The sequence below is a fragment of the Emiliania huxleyi genome (assembly GCF_000372725.1).
Source record: "Emiliania huxleyi CCMP1516 unplaced genomic scaffold EMIHUscaffold_392, whole genome shotgun sequence".
In the NCBI taxonomy this organism is placed as follows: Eukaryota; Haptophyta; order Isochrysidales; family Noelaerhabdaceae; genus Emiliania; species Emiliania huxleyi.
In genome coordinates this window covers 4,774-18,443 of record NW_005199029.1, presented here as the reverse complement: position 1 = coordinate 18,443, position 13,670 = coordinate 4,774, and the positions used below count along the sequence as shown (strand labels likewise).

The following is a 13,670-nucleotide window of genomic DNA, read 5'->3' as shown; positions in this document are numbered from 1 at the left end:
CCCAAAAAATTTCGGCCCCCGACAAGGAGGAGGGGTTTGTGCCCTATTTGCCCTCGTTGGGGGGGATAAACGGGTTGCAGGTTTTTTTGCACGGGCAAAAGGTGGTTGGGCCGGGGCCCTTTGTTGCCGGCCCGACCGTCCTGGAGTGGGGGAGCTTTGTTTTTAGATAGGGGGTGGGCTTTTTTTTCAGGGGGGCGGGGCCGGGGGGCATTTTTGACCAGGGGGGGGGGGGGGGGTTGTTTCCCTCAAGGCCCCCCCCCCCCCCCCCCCGGTGAGCAGCCGCCGCCGCGCGTGACCCGCCGCCCTCCGCCCTTTCCGCCCCCGCGGCAGCTCAATGAGGACTTCAACAAGCTCGGGCTGCTCGGCGCCTGCCTCGGCATGCTCGTCGCTACCGTCGCCACCAGCATGTACTCTGCCCGCAGGGACCTCAACGCAGCGTGGGCGTGAGGCAGTGGGCCACACTGCTCCCCCTCCCTGCCTCCCGGCGCTTGAGCGGGAGAGAGGTCGCAGCAGCAGCACGAGCGTTGAGACCAGAGAGGAGGTGAGCTCAGTGTCTGTGTGTGCGCGGGGAAGGTGAAATGGGTAGCTCACGCGCTCTGCGCCCCGGAGGATGGCTTGTCTCTATCGTGTGCGCTGGGTGGGGCGCTGTCCCCAAGCATGATTGCGCCGCGGTGTATATATGCGATCTCCTTCGTCGTCGTTTTGACGACGCGGGCGCACACTATTCCTTAAATTGTCCGCTCTTCATGTCTCCGAGGACGACTTCGCTTTACTCTCCCTGTGGCTAGTTCCATTTCACTCTGACACGCTAATCTTGAAAACGTCCAATAACGGAGCTCCGTGTTGCTCCCAGCGCCCTCCCCCGCGCTTCCTGCGGCCCTAGCCGATGGTACTAGCATGGGAGGTCATCTGGCTACCGCGAGAGCGACCCAACTCGTCGACATCGTCCGATGATGGTGCCTCAAAGTCAGCCTTCGGAGGCTATCGTGGGGTCGAGCCGGCGGTGGCCGTGACATGTGGTTCCACCACCCCTCGTAGGCTTTGCCTCTGACCGCCACCGTTCCCAGGCTGCCTAATGGGATGGAAAGGAAGGCTGGGCGAGCGTATAGAAGCGTGCTCGACCTCGTCGTGGCAATCTGCACGGCAGCGCTGGCAGGCGCGATGAGCGTCAAGCCACCTGACCCGAGACGGGTCGCAGGCGTCGTACCGAGCGTGTCGAGACCGTGTCATGATGTGATCTGCACGGGTGAGTCACGTCGGCGTCAAAGGAGCGACGTGCGACCTGTCAGAGCTTGATCTCCGATCTCAGCGGCGTCGAGTCGTCTCCGGCGCGCAACAAATGTACCTCCCCAGGACGCGCAGAGGCAGCTGCGATGCACCAAGAGGTACTATAGGGCGCAAATGGGCAAAATCTAGGTTTGGGAACGCGAGCTGTGCCACAGTGAAATGGAACTAGCCTGTGCGCGGCCTGCGCGCGAGGCGCGACATCCCCCCGCGTCAACACACTTCGCGCGTCACCATGCGCGTCACCCGACAGGAGCGGCCGCACATTGCTCGGTACCCCCCCTGCACTTCTAAGCCCGGCCCTGCTGCTAGGGGGTCGACTGGGGGGGGGTTCTGACCCCCCCAGCAGGGCCTTGCTGCTCGGCTGTCCGGTCCCTGACGCGCTGGCGGCGAGTGATTCGCTGCTCCTGCAGCGTGCTCTTGCGGAGCTGCAGGTCACCACCAAGGAGCGAGCTGCTGGCCGGACGAGGCCGCCACTGACGCAACAATCGCAGGCGAGCCAGCCAGGCTCCAAGCTGGCAACCATGTCGGATTCGATGGCACGGGCAATGGCTGCCGCCAATGCTGCCGCAAAGACCCACACCCGGCGAAGGCTGACCGCTGAGGAGCGCGATCGAGCCTGGTCGTTGGAGGAAGGGATCAGGGAGGCGCAGGGGGCGGTGTGACGCACTTTTTGTGACTTCTCCAAAACTCAAAAACGGTTTGACGCGAACCCGTGTACGCCCCGTGCGGCCGGGCGCGCCGGGCCGCGGCCCCGCGGGATGCCAACATACTCAGAAGGTCGCCGTGCCGTGGCCGAGTTGCCCTGTTGAAGTGTAATAACGCGGATGGTCTACCGACTACCGACTACCGTGTATATTACCGCGCTCCGAGGGACCTCATGTGGAAGACAGCTAGTGCTAGTCCCCCGCATCGGGAGGACGACCCCGGCTAGTCGCCGACCACACCCACAACGAACCCTGCACAAACATCGCAAGGGCGGGGACCTGTTCCTTTCCACCCATCTCACAGTAGAGAGGTGTCCGTTTTATTTATTTATCCTATATTACTTTTTTCTCGTCTCGTGAGAGGACAGTGGCGTACTCCTCTACTTACAGCAAGCACTCAAAAGGTCCCCTTCTTTTTACGCTCCTTTCTCGCCTCGCGAGCCTCCCGCTTGGAGCGCTTGTTCACCTTCGCAAAGGCCTCGAGCCGGCTTGCCGCCGCCACCTTGGTCGAGGTCTGTGCCTGTGCCGCCGGGGTCGTCTCGGGAGCCTCGCGCGGCCGCTTTATCTTCTCCCTCCTCTCGTCGCCTGCCGGACGCTCCGCCAACCTTCCGCCGCGCTTACCTGGGCCGCCCGCGCTGCCTTCTTCAGCACGCCGCGCCGCCTCCGCCTCCCACCGCACCCGCTTGGCGCGCGACTTGACGCGCGCGGCGTCCCACTGCGCATACGGCCGCTTGACGAGCCGGGTGGGGACGATCTTGCCGAGCTCCTTGTCGTCGAGCTCGAGCAGCTCGCGGTCGGTCAGCTGCGCGGCGGTGGGCGGGCGGGGGCCCGTCAGAGCCGGAGGGGAGGGGGCAAGGCAGCGAGGGGCACTCCCATGGGCATCGTGCGGGTGGCTGGTGGGGCGGTAGGGGCTGGCGGCCCACCCCGAAGCCGGCAGGCTCGACCGCACGGTACTTGAAGCGCGTGGGCAGCGCGTCCTCTCCCTCGCCAAGCACGTCCTCGTAGTCGAGCGCGTAGTACTCGTCCATGTACTGCTGCGTCGTCTTTTGCAGCTCCGCCGACGGGCCCGCCTCCTGCGACCCGGCCGCGGCGCCGCCCTCGGCCGCCGCCTTGCCGCGCCGCCCGCCGCGCTTGCGCTTTCCCTCCTCCGGGGGGGCAACGTCCGCCTCGCCGCCCGCCTCCTCCTCGCCCCAGCCCACCCCCGCCTCCTCGGCAGCCTCGAGCTCGGCCGCCAGCTCCGGGTCCGCGGCGGCGTAGTAGTCGTCGTTGAACACGGCGGCCATCTGCTTGTCCCACGCGTCCGGGTCGAAGTCGCCGCTCAGGTCGACGCCTTCGAGCGAGCCCGCGCCGCCCGACACCTTCTCGATCGCCTGCAGCCGCTCCAGGATCTCCGCCTTCTTAAGGTTCTTGAGCCGGCGCAGCTCGGCAGCCTTCTTCTCCTTCAGCGCCGCGCGCCGCTCGCTCGCCTCCGCCTTGGCCTGCCGCTTGCGCCCCAGCTCGGCCTGCCGGCGCAGCGACCCCTCCACCTGCCGCGGGTGCGACACCACGCGCGCCGCGCCCGCCTCCTCGTACCGAAAGTTGTGCGACCGCTCAAAATCATCTTCGCGGTCGCTGAAGGTGCCGCCCGCCTCCTCGCCCTCCTCCTCGCCGCCGCCCTCGCCGTCGCTGCCCACGCCGTCGCCGCCCCCGCCCCCGTCCGCCTCGACCGGCCGCTTCCACATCGCGTTGAGCATGTAGTCGCGCAGGAAGGCCTCGTCTGGCGGCAGGTCCTCCTCGAGCATGTACCTATGATGAACAGGCGTTGATGACGCCGGGTCGCCTCCCTCTTGTCGCCATGGTCGCCCCGGAGGGTGCACCTGCGCAGCGTCACCGCCTCGTCGACCGGGCCCGCCCTGGAGAGCTGCTGCTTGAGCCACGACGCGTACTCGTCCGCCTCCGCCTCCCGCTCCTCGGGCGCAACCTCCCGCCGAATCAGCAGCTCCTCGTCCTCCTCGTCCGCCGCGCCCTCTGCGCCTGCGCCGGAGGTCTTGACCGACAGCGCCCTCCGCAGCTCGCGCTGCTCGTCGTCGTAGGCGAGCTGCTGCCGCTTCCGGGCGCGCGCGCGCGCGCCGACGGCACCATCCTCCTCCTCGTCCTCGTCCTCGTCCTCGTCCTCGTCGGCGGAGCCGTCGAGAGCAGCAGCGCCGTGCGTGCGGAGATGCTCCCGCATGGTCACCGGCGCCTTGGCGCTCGAGCTCCCAGCTCCGTCCTTCTCGCCACCTTCCCCGTCGCTGTCGCCGCTGCTGTCCTCGCCCTCCGCACCCTCCCCTTGGTCGAAAAAGGCCGCCTCGGGCTTGTAGACCTCGGGACGCTTCTGCCGAACAGCGTCGATGGCCTTGAAGATCTTGAGGTCGAGCTCGCGCGTGAGCATCTTGCCGTCCTCATCCTCGGACGAGGCGTCCTCTTCCGAGTCGAGATCGCCGTGCAACTGCCGGAGCTGCGCCATCTCCTGCTTGCGCTTCCGGTTCTCAAAGCGGCTGGCGTACGACTTGTTGACGGTGAGCTGATCGCCGACGCGGCCGATGACGCCCTCCTCCTCACCAGCGGCATCGGAAGCATCGTCGGAGCCGTCGAAGAGGTCCATGTATGTGTGCGGCAGGCGGGCCCCGGGCGCTTTGGGCGCTTGTGCGCCTCGTCGTCGAGGGTTTTTACTTTGTGGAAGGTATGGTAGCAAGCATTGGTCCTGACCGCCCAAGACTAGCCCTACCATACCCCCAAGCAGGTCTGCCAGCAGGCGGGGGCTTGATCACTTTCTTTCTTTCTTTTCGCCACGGTCAAAAGAGCGAAAAGCACCCTAGCACCAACACCCCCCCTCCGCGCCACCACTGCCGACCCCTCCGCTCTCGCCCCCATCGCCGGCATCAGCAGCCTCGCCCGCCTCTGCGCCGCCTGATGGCTCCACCCCTCCGACGGACGGTGCTGCCTCGGACGGCGCCTCGGACGGCGCCGCGTGCCGGAAGCGGCACTTGTCGGCAAACTTGCACGTTCCGGTCTCTGCAAAGTCCCAGCAAACCCTGGCTCGCCTGGCAGCCTTCCTGCTCACGCGCGGCTGCTGCTCGTCGCCGCCGGGCGCCGATGCGTCCTGCTGGTCGCGCCGCCGCTTGTGGTTGCCGGTCGGGTCGCGGAGCGGCGCCGTCCTGCGAACGGGAGCGGAGTGGGGGGGGCTCAAGACCCTTCCGCAAGTAGCGCAAGCCCCCTTGTTCCGTCCTCCCTCCTCCCTCCTCGGTGCCGCTCCCTCTCCCCGCCGCGTCGCGCCTGTCGAGCTCGAGGAGCGCGGCGCCGATCGAGCCCTTCTCCGCCATCTTTGGCATCAGCACCGCGAGCCAGCCGCGGCCGCCCGCCGAGCCGAGCAGCTCCGGCTCCTCGATGAGCCGCCGGTTCACCTCGATCACGTTGGCGCGCACACACGCCCACAGCGGCAGCGGGTCGCCGCCGGCCTCGGTGGTGACGGAGGCGACGAGATCGCGCGGCAGCACAAAGACTGCGCCGCTCTTGCGCTTGCCGCGCACCTCGTTGGCGAGCAGGTTCTTGGCGTCGTGGTCTCGGAACGCGACGCCGGTGATCCGCGCCGCGCCGGGCGCCAGCAGCGGGTGCGATGGCGCGAGGCCGAGCAGACAGATCCCGTTGGAGTGGACGTGCAGCGCCTGGTGGTTGGAGGTCACGTACGTTGTGAAGTACCGCTCCGTCACAGACGGGTAGATTGGCCACCCGTCGGGCGAGAGATCCGGCAGACGCGTGGTCCCGACGTCGCCGGGCGCCTCCTCGCAATCGGCCGCGGCCGCGGCAGGCGCCGGCTCAGGCTCCGACTCGACGTCGCACATCAGCAGGAGCGCGTGTACGCGGCGGCTGAGAGAGCGAAGACGGCTAAAATACCCGGCCTTGGGTTGTCTGTTTTCTTTCTTTCTTTCTTTGCGGAAAGTCCTCCGGGAATGTGTACGTAACGGCCACTGACATAAAAAAAACGAAGTATCTCGACTTCGTTACACGCTGCTTTGCCATACCCCACAATGGCCACATCGCGCCTCACCGGCGACGCCGTCAAGGCGAACACCGGCCAGTACGACTGCGCCGACGTGCACTCTCTCGCCATGCCACGAGCCGGGCTCCGCGTGATCGAGGCGCTGGCACCGTGCGTGCGCAGCTCAGCGAGTGGTACGCGGAGCCAGGAAGTGCCTGTCCCAAGAACTCCTACCCTGTTCTCTCAGGTGCGTCAATCTTCGGCATCTTGACCTATCACACAATCGCATTGGTCGAATGGAGGGGCTGGAAGCCCTCGCGCAGCTACGGCGGCTCGCGCTGTCGGACAATGAAATCACAACCATCCAAGGGGTGGAGTCGCTCGTCGCGCTTGAGGCGGCAAGACACGATCACATCTGCCGCACACAGAAATAGTGCGTGCTCACCACCGCTCTGGCCTCTTTCAGGCGCTGCTGCTCGACGGCAACCGAATCACCTCAGTCGACGACGCGTCATGCCTCGAGCCATTGCCCAAGCTCCGCAACCTCCAACTACAGCGGCCCACCCAACATGACTCGCCGCCTGACGCGTCGTCGAATCCGTGCTGCAAGCATCCCCAGTACCGCGTCGTGCTGCGGCGTCTCGTTCCACAGGAGCGTCTGGCGTCCCGCCGCTCCTCTCACAGCTCACACATCTCAACGCGTCTCCCGCGCGTTGTGTTGCAGTTGACAATGCTTGATGGCGAGAGCCTCGCTCTCGTCGACGCTGCTGGACTCGACGCATCGCCGAGTGATAGCAGACTAGACTTACCAGCATTCACTTCCGCCCCGTGGTTCTCGGAGGCCGACTTGCGACTCGGCGACGGGCCCCATGTCCATGTAGCTCGTGCTGGCGCAGACGGTTTGGAAGCAGTACTGACCGACGCGCGCCAACTCTTCGCTCACGCAAAGAGTCTCGCCGAGAGCACCCGCACGACGACAAATGCGGCAGCTGCGAAAACACGGGCGTAGTGTTTTTGCAAAAAGGCAAAGATGTGTAACATTGAGCGGAACATAACTCATATACAGCTTTTTAAAAGAAGAAAAGAGCGAACCCGATTCCCGATCATCCGGCCCTGGGTGCGCTTCTCAGCTCCCCGGCCCTGGATGTGAGGCTAATGACTGCACTCCAAGTGCTCCAAGTGCGAACTCCAAGTGCTCCAACACGGCTTGCGCAGGGGCCCCTGGCAGGGCGGGGGGGGGGGCTTGGCTCCTTTTTACCCAATTTCTAAGTAGAGGTGAGCGTTTATTTATTTATTTATTTACGCCCAAGTCCCCACACACTGACACGCACAGGCAAACCCATGACACAACCCCAGTGAGATACCAAACCGCGCCGCTCGATGACCCCACACTGCTCTTCGCGCACACCCTGTCAACTGTTCCCCTCTCAGCGAGATTTGCACATCGTCCGCAGAGTTCTCGCTCCGGCGCTCATTGACGTGCGCTAGCTCACCCTGCGCCTCCCTGGCCTTCCCCTCACTCGATGCCGGGCCTCGCGTCCAAGACGTCGAGTGTGCTCGGGAACTAGTCGAGGTAATCCACCACCACCTTCTCCCTCGAAACTCTCGTCTCCTCGGGCGGCTGTGAGAAGTCTGGCTCAGTCAGTCGTGCGCTCAGTTCGGCTTGGTCTCCGACTGTTACCTCTGCTGTCTCCTCGTTGGCCGCCGCTGCGAGCGGTGCCTCGCCGTGCACCACGATTGCGTGGCTCATGTGCGGATCGGGCGCCACGCGACTGGGCCGAGCTTTGGGCGGGGTGGGCTGTGGTGTCAGCGGCGAAGCGAGACTGCCCCCATCGAGCACGGCGAGCTGCTCGGTCGAGAAGTAGCGCGGCAGGAGCCGCTCACGCAGCGGGATCAGAGACAGCACGACAAAGGCCACGCAGAGGCCCGCAGGCGAGAGGTTGACCGCCCAGCACAAGGCGAGCATAGCCAGCTGGATAGCAGTGAAGCCGTGCAGCACTCTCAATGGCAGACCGGCATACCTTGTCGGGATGTTGCAACGTGGAGTACACAGGAGCAGGACTCGAGAATACAGGTCGGTCGACACGATGCCTTCGTAGCCGACGTAGGCGAGAATGCCGTCGATCGCCGCCTCCGGGATGAGCTTGAGCAAGCCGGGAGAGAGAAGTGGCAGGCCCATCAGGGTGTACATGAGCAACGGTGCGACGCGTGACTCTGCAACCTGCAGCGGTGAAGTGCTCGCCTCCTCCTCCTCCTCCTCCTCCTCCTCCCCCTCGGCCTCTGCGCCCTCCTCGCGCGTTCGTGCGAGCGTGAGCGACCGTACAAACTGCGGCGAGTGCGGGAGGCTTCCAGTCACGAATGGTAGTCCGAATGCCGGGCCGACAGCGTTGAAGACGCCAACGATCAGGAGCGATACGTGCATGTATGTGCCCCGGCGAAGGCCCATGGAAGGGAGCTGGCAGAGCAGCGACGAAATGCTCTGGTCGATGAAAAAGAAGAAGGAGATGGGCAGCGCGGCAGCGAGCGCGACGAGCCAGCAGAAGGGTTCGACCGGAAAGCCGACGAACCAAGCGCGGGGCGGGGCGGTCACGAGCGATGGCTCTGGTACGTGCTGGTGAAGACACTCAAAGTCGGACGGCGTGTGGTGGCACGTCGGGGAGAACGTGCTCGGCATGGAGATGCGCTCCACCCGCGGGGCTGCGATGTCGGACCACAAGCTGGCTGCGGTTGTGAATACTACAGCAATGGTCACGGCGTAGTCGGCAATCACGGCACGCATGGAGCGAGGCAGGAGTCTCCAGCTCACGGCGCCGGCGAGTACGGCCGAGCCGCCAAACGTGATAGCCGCGAGATTAAGGTTGAAGAGGGCCGTACCGAAGCGCTCAAAGGAGGCCTCGGAGCCTTCAAGGCGCGCGATACAGGAGCTGATGCCGTCGGAGAGGTAAATTGAGCAGACAAAGCAGGCGAATATCTCGTGCGTAAAGGGAGTGAGGCGGTAGGCGTAGCGCGAGACACGGGCAACCGCCATGGCCGCGAGCAAGAGGCCGACCCAGACGCCCGTCGCGGCGAGGAAGTGGTGAAAATTGAAGCCGAAGTGATCCGACGTGCCGGACAGCTTGATGATGATCGCTGTGACGGGCCCAGTTGGTCGGATGACAAGGAGCGGTTGCGTGCCAAGCAGCGAGTGGATGATGCCGGCGAGCGAGTTCATGTAGAGGTACTCGGTCAGGCCGATGCGGCTGAGCGTCTGCTTCTCAATCAGGCTCCCGAGGGCGACGGTGCTGAACAGTGTGGCGAAGAACATGAACAGGCTGGCCGAGAGTGTCTTGGATGGGTTGCGAGCCGCCGTAACGTAGTCTTCCAGGCAGAAAGCCCGCCTCTCCACGACCTCTTGCCCGACGTCCGAGGTGGCAGCGTCGATGGCGACGGCAGAGGCTCGAGCACTCTGCCGGCTCCTCCTCTTTTTGCGCATGAGCGGCACCTCGGCACGGGACATGTACGCGCGACCGACGATGCGCAGCAGAAGGCCTGGCCGGCAGGCCGCGACGGGCACTCTCGGCAGAACTTCCACAGGGGATATCGATACATCATCGACGGGCGCAGGCGCGGGCAAGATGCGGGCGCTCGCCTGTTGGAAGGCGGTGTGCAGATCAACAGTAGCGTGGACTCCGAACAGAAGGCATGGCCTGCACGCTGCACAGGAAGCCTCCATGTACATACATGCTGCAGTGCTTGATTGATCACACACATCGATCGATTCCGCACAAATATAAAAAATGATTATTTCAAAATTTGTGTTATCGCAAATCTCTCTCTCTCTCTCTCTCTCTCTCTCTCTCTCTCTCTCTCTCTCTCTGTCTCTCTCTCTCTCTCTCTCTCTCTCTCTCTCTCTCTCTCTCTCTCTCTCTCGCTCTCTCTCTCTCGCTCTCGCTCGCTCTCTCTCTCTCTCTCTCTCTCTCTCTCTCTCTCTCTCTCTCTCTCTCTCTCTCTCTCTCTCTCTCTCTCTCTCTCTCTCTCTCTCTCTCTCTCTCTCTCTCTCTCTCTCTCTCTCTCTCTCTCTCTCTCTCTCTCTCTCTCTCTCTCTCTCTCTCTCCGCTCGCGGGCTCGCGGGCACGCGGCCAAACGAAGAGATTCTCAGCAGGGTGAATGAACGAGGGTTGTGTTTTTGTGTGAATGAAGTGCCGTGTACCCGTGTTGCGTGACTCTGTGCGATTTCGGGCCCGGGGTTGTGCGTTTACGTGAATGAGTGCGATTTCGGGCCCGGGGTTGTGTGTTTACGTGAATGAGTGCGATTTCGGGCCCGGGGATGTGCGTTTACGTGAATGAACGAGTTGGCGTCTGCGATGGCGTCGGAACGTGCTCGTGGGGGACGACCGACAAGCGAGGTGTGGTCTGACCTTCATGTCTTCCGTTAGCCGCCACGTACCCACCGAGGACGGCGATCTCTACATTCCGCTTCCGACGGCTCGTCATGCGTCTCGGCCGCGCCGGCTGCGCAACGCGGAGCTCATGTCCCCCCGTTTTTCCCCATTTTCGGTCATCCGTCAAAATATCTGAAGATCTGACCGGGGGATTCTCCCCAAACCTTGCTCAGCTGATCCAGCCTGGGGGGAAGGCCAGCCCTGGGCAAAGAAACCAGTACCTCATCAGGCTTCCCTGAGCGTCACAGCTCGGTGATCGCGCCGGCCGGACACCACTGTAACGTCCGTTCCGGGCATTTGAACGCGACCTTCGGGGGCAAAGACATGGGCTCTATGGCTCAGACTGGACTCCTCTTGGTCCCTTCTGATGCCCTAGGCCACACCTGGGCCTTACCCGGGGTTCTAGGGGGCGGGCTGGGTTTGCCTTCCCCAACTGGCCCGGGGAACCTTAAAGTAAAATCATTCACACTCACGCCGCCGCGTGACTGCTCGACTTCACGATCGACGCGACAATGTACGTACACCGCCCACAAAAGGAGGAAGAAGAGACGGCCACCACCCGCTTCTGGAGCAGCGCCTGCGCGACGCCGGCGCCCTGGCTCCGGTCGCGCGCCGCCGCCCAGCTCGGCCCGCCGAGCTCGCCGCCGAGGACCGAGCGGCGCAGCGTGAGCATGCCGAGGCAGAGGACGGCGCAGACGCAGAAGACGGTCACCGAGTAGCCGAGGTCGCCGGCGGGGACGACGAAGCCGCCCTGCGGGTAGAGCGCGGCTTGGTCGGGGTAGCACGCCCTTTCGGCTCCAGTAGAGCGCGCCGATCATCCACGGCAGCCCGAGGCCGAGGAAGACGTTCACCGCGTTCGAGCCCGTCACGTTGCCGACGCGGCGGCGTCGGCGGTGGGGTCGGACATCGCGGCCTCGAGCACCTGCACAACGAATTCTTTGGCGCACAACGAATTCTTTTGAGACTAAAATCTTCACGATACAAACACACACTCAAACACGACGCTTGGAGGACACGTGTCACGGTGGCGCTCGGCGCCCGACTATGACGGCTCTCGTCGGGAAGGAACGGCGGCCGGCTCCGCCCCCCCGGCGCGAAGGCCGAGGAAGGTGTCGGGGAGCGAGGTGCCCAGCGCGACAGTGATCGCGGTGATCGCGTCGGGCATGCCGAGCACGCAGCCGAAAAGGGCGGCGACGTCGCCGATGATCGCGGTGACGGCGCCAATGCAGACGAGCGCGACGACGAAGGTGGCCTTTCCGCCGAAGAAGAGCGTGGGCGGGATGCACGCGAAGAGCAGCTTCCACGGCAAGGAGAGGTAGTGGACCGCCCAGTCGAGGCGCGCGCGGCTCGAGCGAGGGAATGGTGCAGCCCTCCATTTGCGCAACCTTGAGCTGCGCCGTGCAGCGTGCCACGAGTCGTTAGAGTCGTAGGTCTTGGTCCCGTCTTGTTCGTCTTGGTCGTCGACAGCTCTATGCGCTTGCCACTTCAGCAGCACCCGCGCGCCTGGGAGCGCTCAGCACGAGCCAAGGACCAACTCCTTTCCATTGGTGTCGCGATGTCCGGCGTTGAACGTACCGGGGTGGACTGTGGAGGGTGGTTGGATTTGAGCCGACGACACACAGCGGATTTCTGCTCGCCTCCTCCGACGCCGTTCGCTGCCAGAACTCGAGCCAGTGTCGTTCACGCGCACAAGAGCACTTCAGACGTCACACTGCTTAGCAGAGCTTGTCGATCCGTGTCTTGCCAGCCGCGCGCGCCTTGGCACGGCTCGGAAGCAGGCGGTAGTGAAGGTCGAGGCCGACGCCCATGAGTACGAAGAGCGTGGCAACGCATAGACCGCCAAGGGCCCAGACAAAGGTGTCGTTCATGAGAAAAGTTCGAGATAGGCTAACGCCCCGGCCGGCGCCGCTGGCGTGGGTCACGAGCAGCAGAGCGCAGAAAAAGAATTTTGGACTCCTGCGCGGACCCTGTCCTCCTTTTGTCTGTTTTCTTCCTTTCTTTCCCTGTCCTCCTCCCCTATCCCTCGTTTGGGTTGTCTGTTTCTTTTTAGAAAAAATTAATCCAGCAAATCTCTACTCTCACACGCGCTGTCCCTCGGGTTTGTGCGTCACCCATCTCTCCACACTCCAGGAGATTTTCCTTATTTATTTACACAGACAGGCTCAACACAAAAGATTCTCGTTCGGTTTACGAATCTCACATTTCGAAACCCATAGCGCAGACTAACTCTCGGAGACCTAGCTCCGAGTAGAGGGGGCGTTCTGCAGTTATAAGGGAAATCCGGTACACGGCCCACCACCGGCGGCCCCACGACGGCGTCCTCGCCGCCTGGGCGGACGCGATGCGCGCCCCGGCCAACGCGCCGGTCGTGCACGGTGACAAGGAGAAACCAGAGCTCACCCGGCAGTACAACGAGGGGTACAAGGTCGACCTCGCGGAACCCCACGCTGGCCCGGGAGGATGCGATGAGGTGAATGAAGTCAATCTCTGGACGCCCCTCCTCAAGACCTCCTCGGCGGGCGTTGGCAACGCCTCGAGTGGCGGCACGCCCGCCTCCGTTGGCCACTCCTACGCCTTCGGCAACACCGAAGAGAAGGCCCGCCGCCTAAACATGGGCTGTGCAAGGCGCGCGGGCAGCCCGGCCAACCCTTCTCCCACAAGACCGGCCACGGCTACGTCAAGGCGCATCGCGGTTTCTACCACGACGCGATCTTTGTCAAGCGCAACAACTTCAACCTGCTGCTCCACGAGACGTTCGGCGGCGGCTTCTCGCCCACCGCCGTTCTCAAGCTGCGCCGCCTCGCGCGCAAAGTCGCGCGCGGCAGCGTCGACCGCCTACTCGCCCAAGTACTCGCTCTCTTTTATGTCCCACCATGCAGAGCGCATCTCTCTCTCTGTTGTGCGAGGCGTGAACCGCGCCATTCGCTCTCACCTGGCAACCCTGTCTGCACGTCTCGCGCGCGCGTGAACCAGGCCCCAGTAGACGTCCATGACGTGTGAGTGTTAGAGTTGTTTGGTATTGCTAAAAATCTCTCTCCGGAACCAACCCTCGGAGACACGGAGACGCTTATGGCCCTGCGACCGCGCACCCCACAGGGCTAGGGCTCTCTAGCCCGCGGCCGGATGCTCGGGCGGCGTCGCGGCTCGCGGGGACGGGTTGCGCGGGTTCCGGCATCCGGGGCCAGCTGGGTGCGCCTTCTTAGCGCTCCCCGGCCCTGGGATGTGAGCGGTTGCCAATCGCACTCCATTGGAGACTCCAAC

The 13,670-nt window shown here is 64.0% G+C and overlaps 6 protein-coding genes across 6 annotated transcripts in view; 2 read left to right on the top strand and 4 right to left on the bottom strand.

Moving 5' to 3' along the window:
• Positions 1-447, top strand: part of EMIHUDRAFT_470207 (hypothetical protein) — a gene marked incomplete at both ends in the record, with an annotated part of 3,834 nt that extends 3,387 nt beyond the window's left edge. Inside the window, one exon of the mRNA XM_005771055.1 lies at positions 280-447. Within this exon, the coding sequence (XP_005771112.1) occupies positions 280-447 (168 nt within the window). The remainder of the gene's footprint in view (positions 1-279) is intronic.
• Positions 448-2,388: 1,941 nt separating this feature from the next.
• On the bottom strand, positions 2,389-4,614 carry EMIHUDRAFT_243569 (hypothetical protein; the record flags this gene model as incomplete). Its single annotated transcript, XM_005771054.1, has 6 exons — positions 2,389-2,793; positions 2,915-3,064; positions 3,152-3,619; positions 3,698-3,776; positions 3,848-4,047; positions 4,207-4,614. 6 exons carry the CDS (start codon positions 4,612-4,614, stop codon positions 2,389-2,391), a joined length of 1,710 nt encoding a protein of 569 aa, XP_005771111.1.
• Positions 4,615-4,824: 210 nt separating this feature from the next.
• Positions 4,825-5,851, bottom strand: EMIHUDRAFT_243568 (hypothetical protein; the record flags this gene model as incomplete). The annotated part of the gene is made up of 2 exons (XM_005771053.1): positions 4,825-5,024; positions 5,203-5,851. 2 exons carry the CDS (start codon positions 5,849-5,851, stop codon positions 4,825-4,827), a joined length of 849 nt encoding a protein of 282 aa, XP_005771110.1.
• A 186-nt stretch (positions 5,852-6,037) lies between these two features.
• On the top strand, positions 6,038-7,026 carry EMIHUDRAFT_243567 (hypothetical protein; the record flags this gene model as incomplete). The annotated part of the gene is made up of 5 exons (XM_005771052.1): positions 6,038-6,159; positions 6,236-6,359; positions 6,455-6,631; positions 6,713-6,776; positions 7,013-7,026. The coding sequence occupies 5 exons, from the start codon at positions 6,038-6,040 to the stop codon at positions 7,024-7,026; spliced, it is 501 nt and encodes a 166-aa protein (XP_005771109.1).
• Positions 7,027-7,552: 526 nt separating this feature from the next.
• On the bottom strand, positions 7,553-9,484 carry EMIHUDRAFT_243566 (hypothetical protein; the record flags this gene model as incomplete). Its single annotated transcript, XM_005771051.1, has 3 exons — positions 7,553-7,988; positions 8,061-8,209; positions 8,312-9,484. 3 exons carry the CDS (start codon positions 9,482-9,484, stop codon positions 7,553-7,555), a joined length of 1,758 nt encoding a protein of 585 aa, XP_005771108.1.
• A 1,375-nt stretch (positions 9,485-10,859) lies between these two features.
• Positions 10,860-12,137, bottom strand: EMIHUDRAFT_369786 (hypothetical protein; the record flags this gene model as incomplete). The annotated part of the gene is made up of 4 exons (XM_005771050.1): positions 10,860-10,878; positions 10,934-11,160; positions 11,195-11,320; positions 11,525-12,137. Coding segments are annotated over 2 exons (353 nt in total), but the record flags the coding sequence as incomplete, so codon positions are not given.
• Between the last annotated feature and the right edge of the window lie 1,533 nt (positions 12,138-13,670).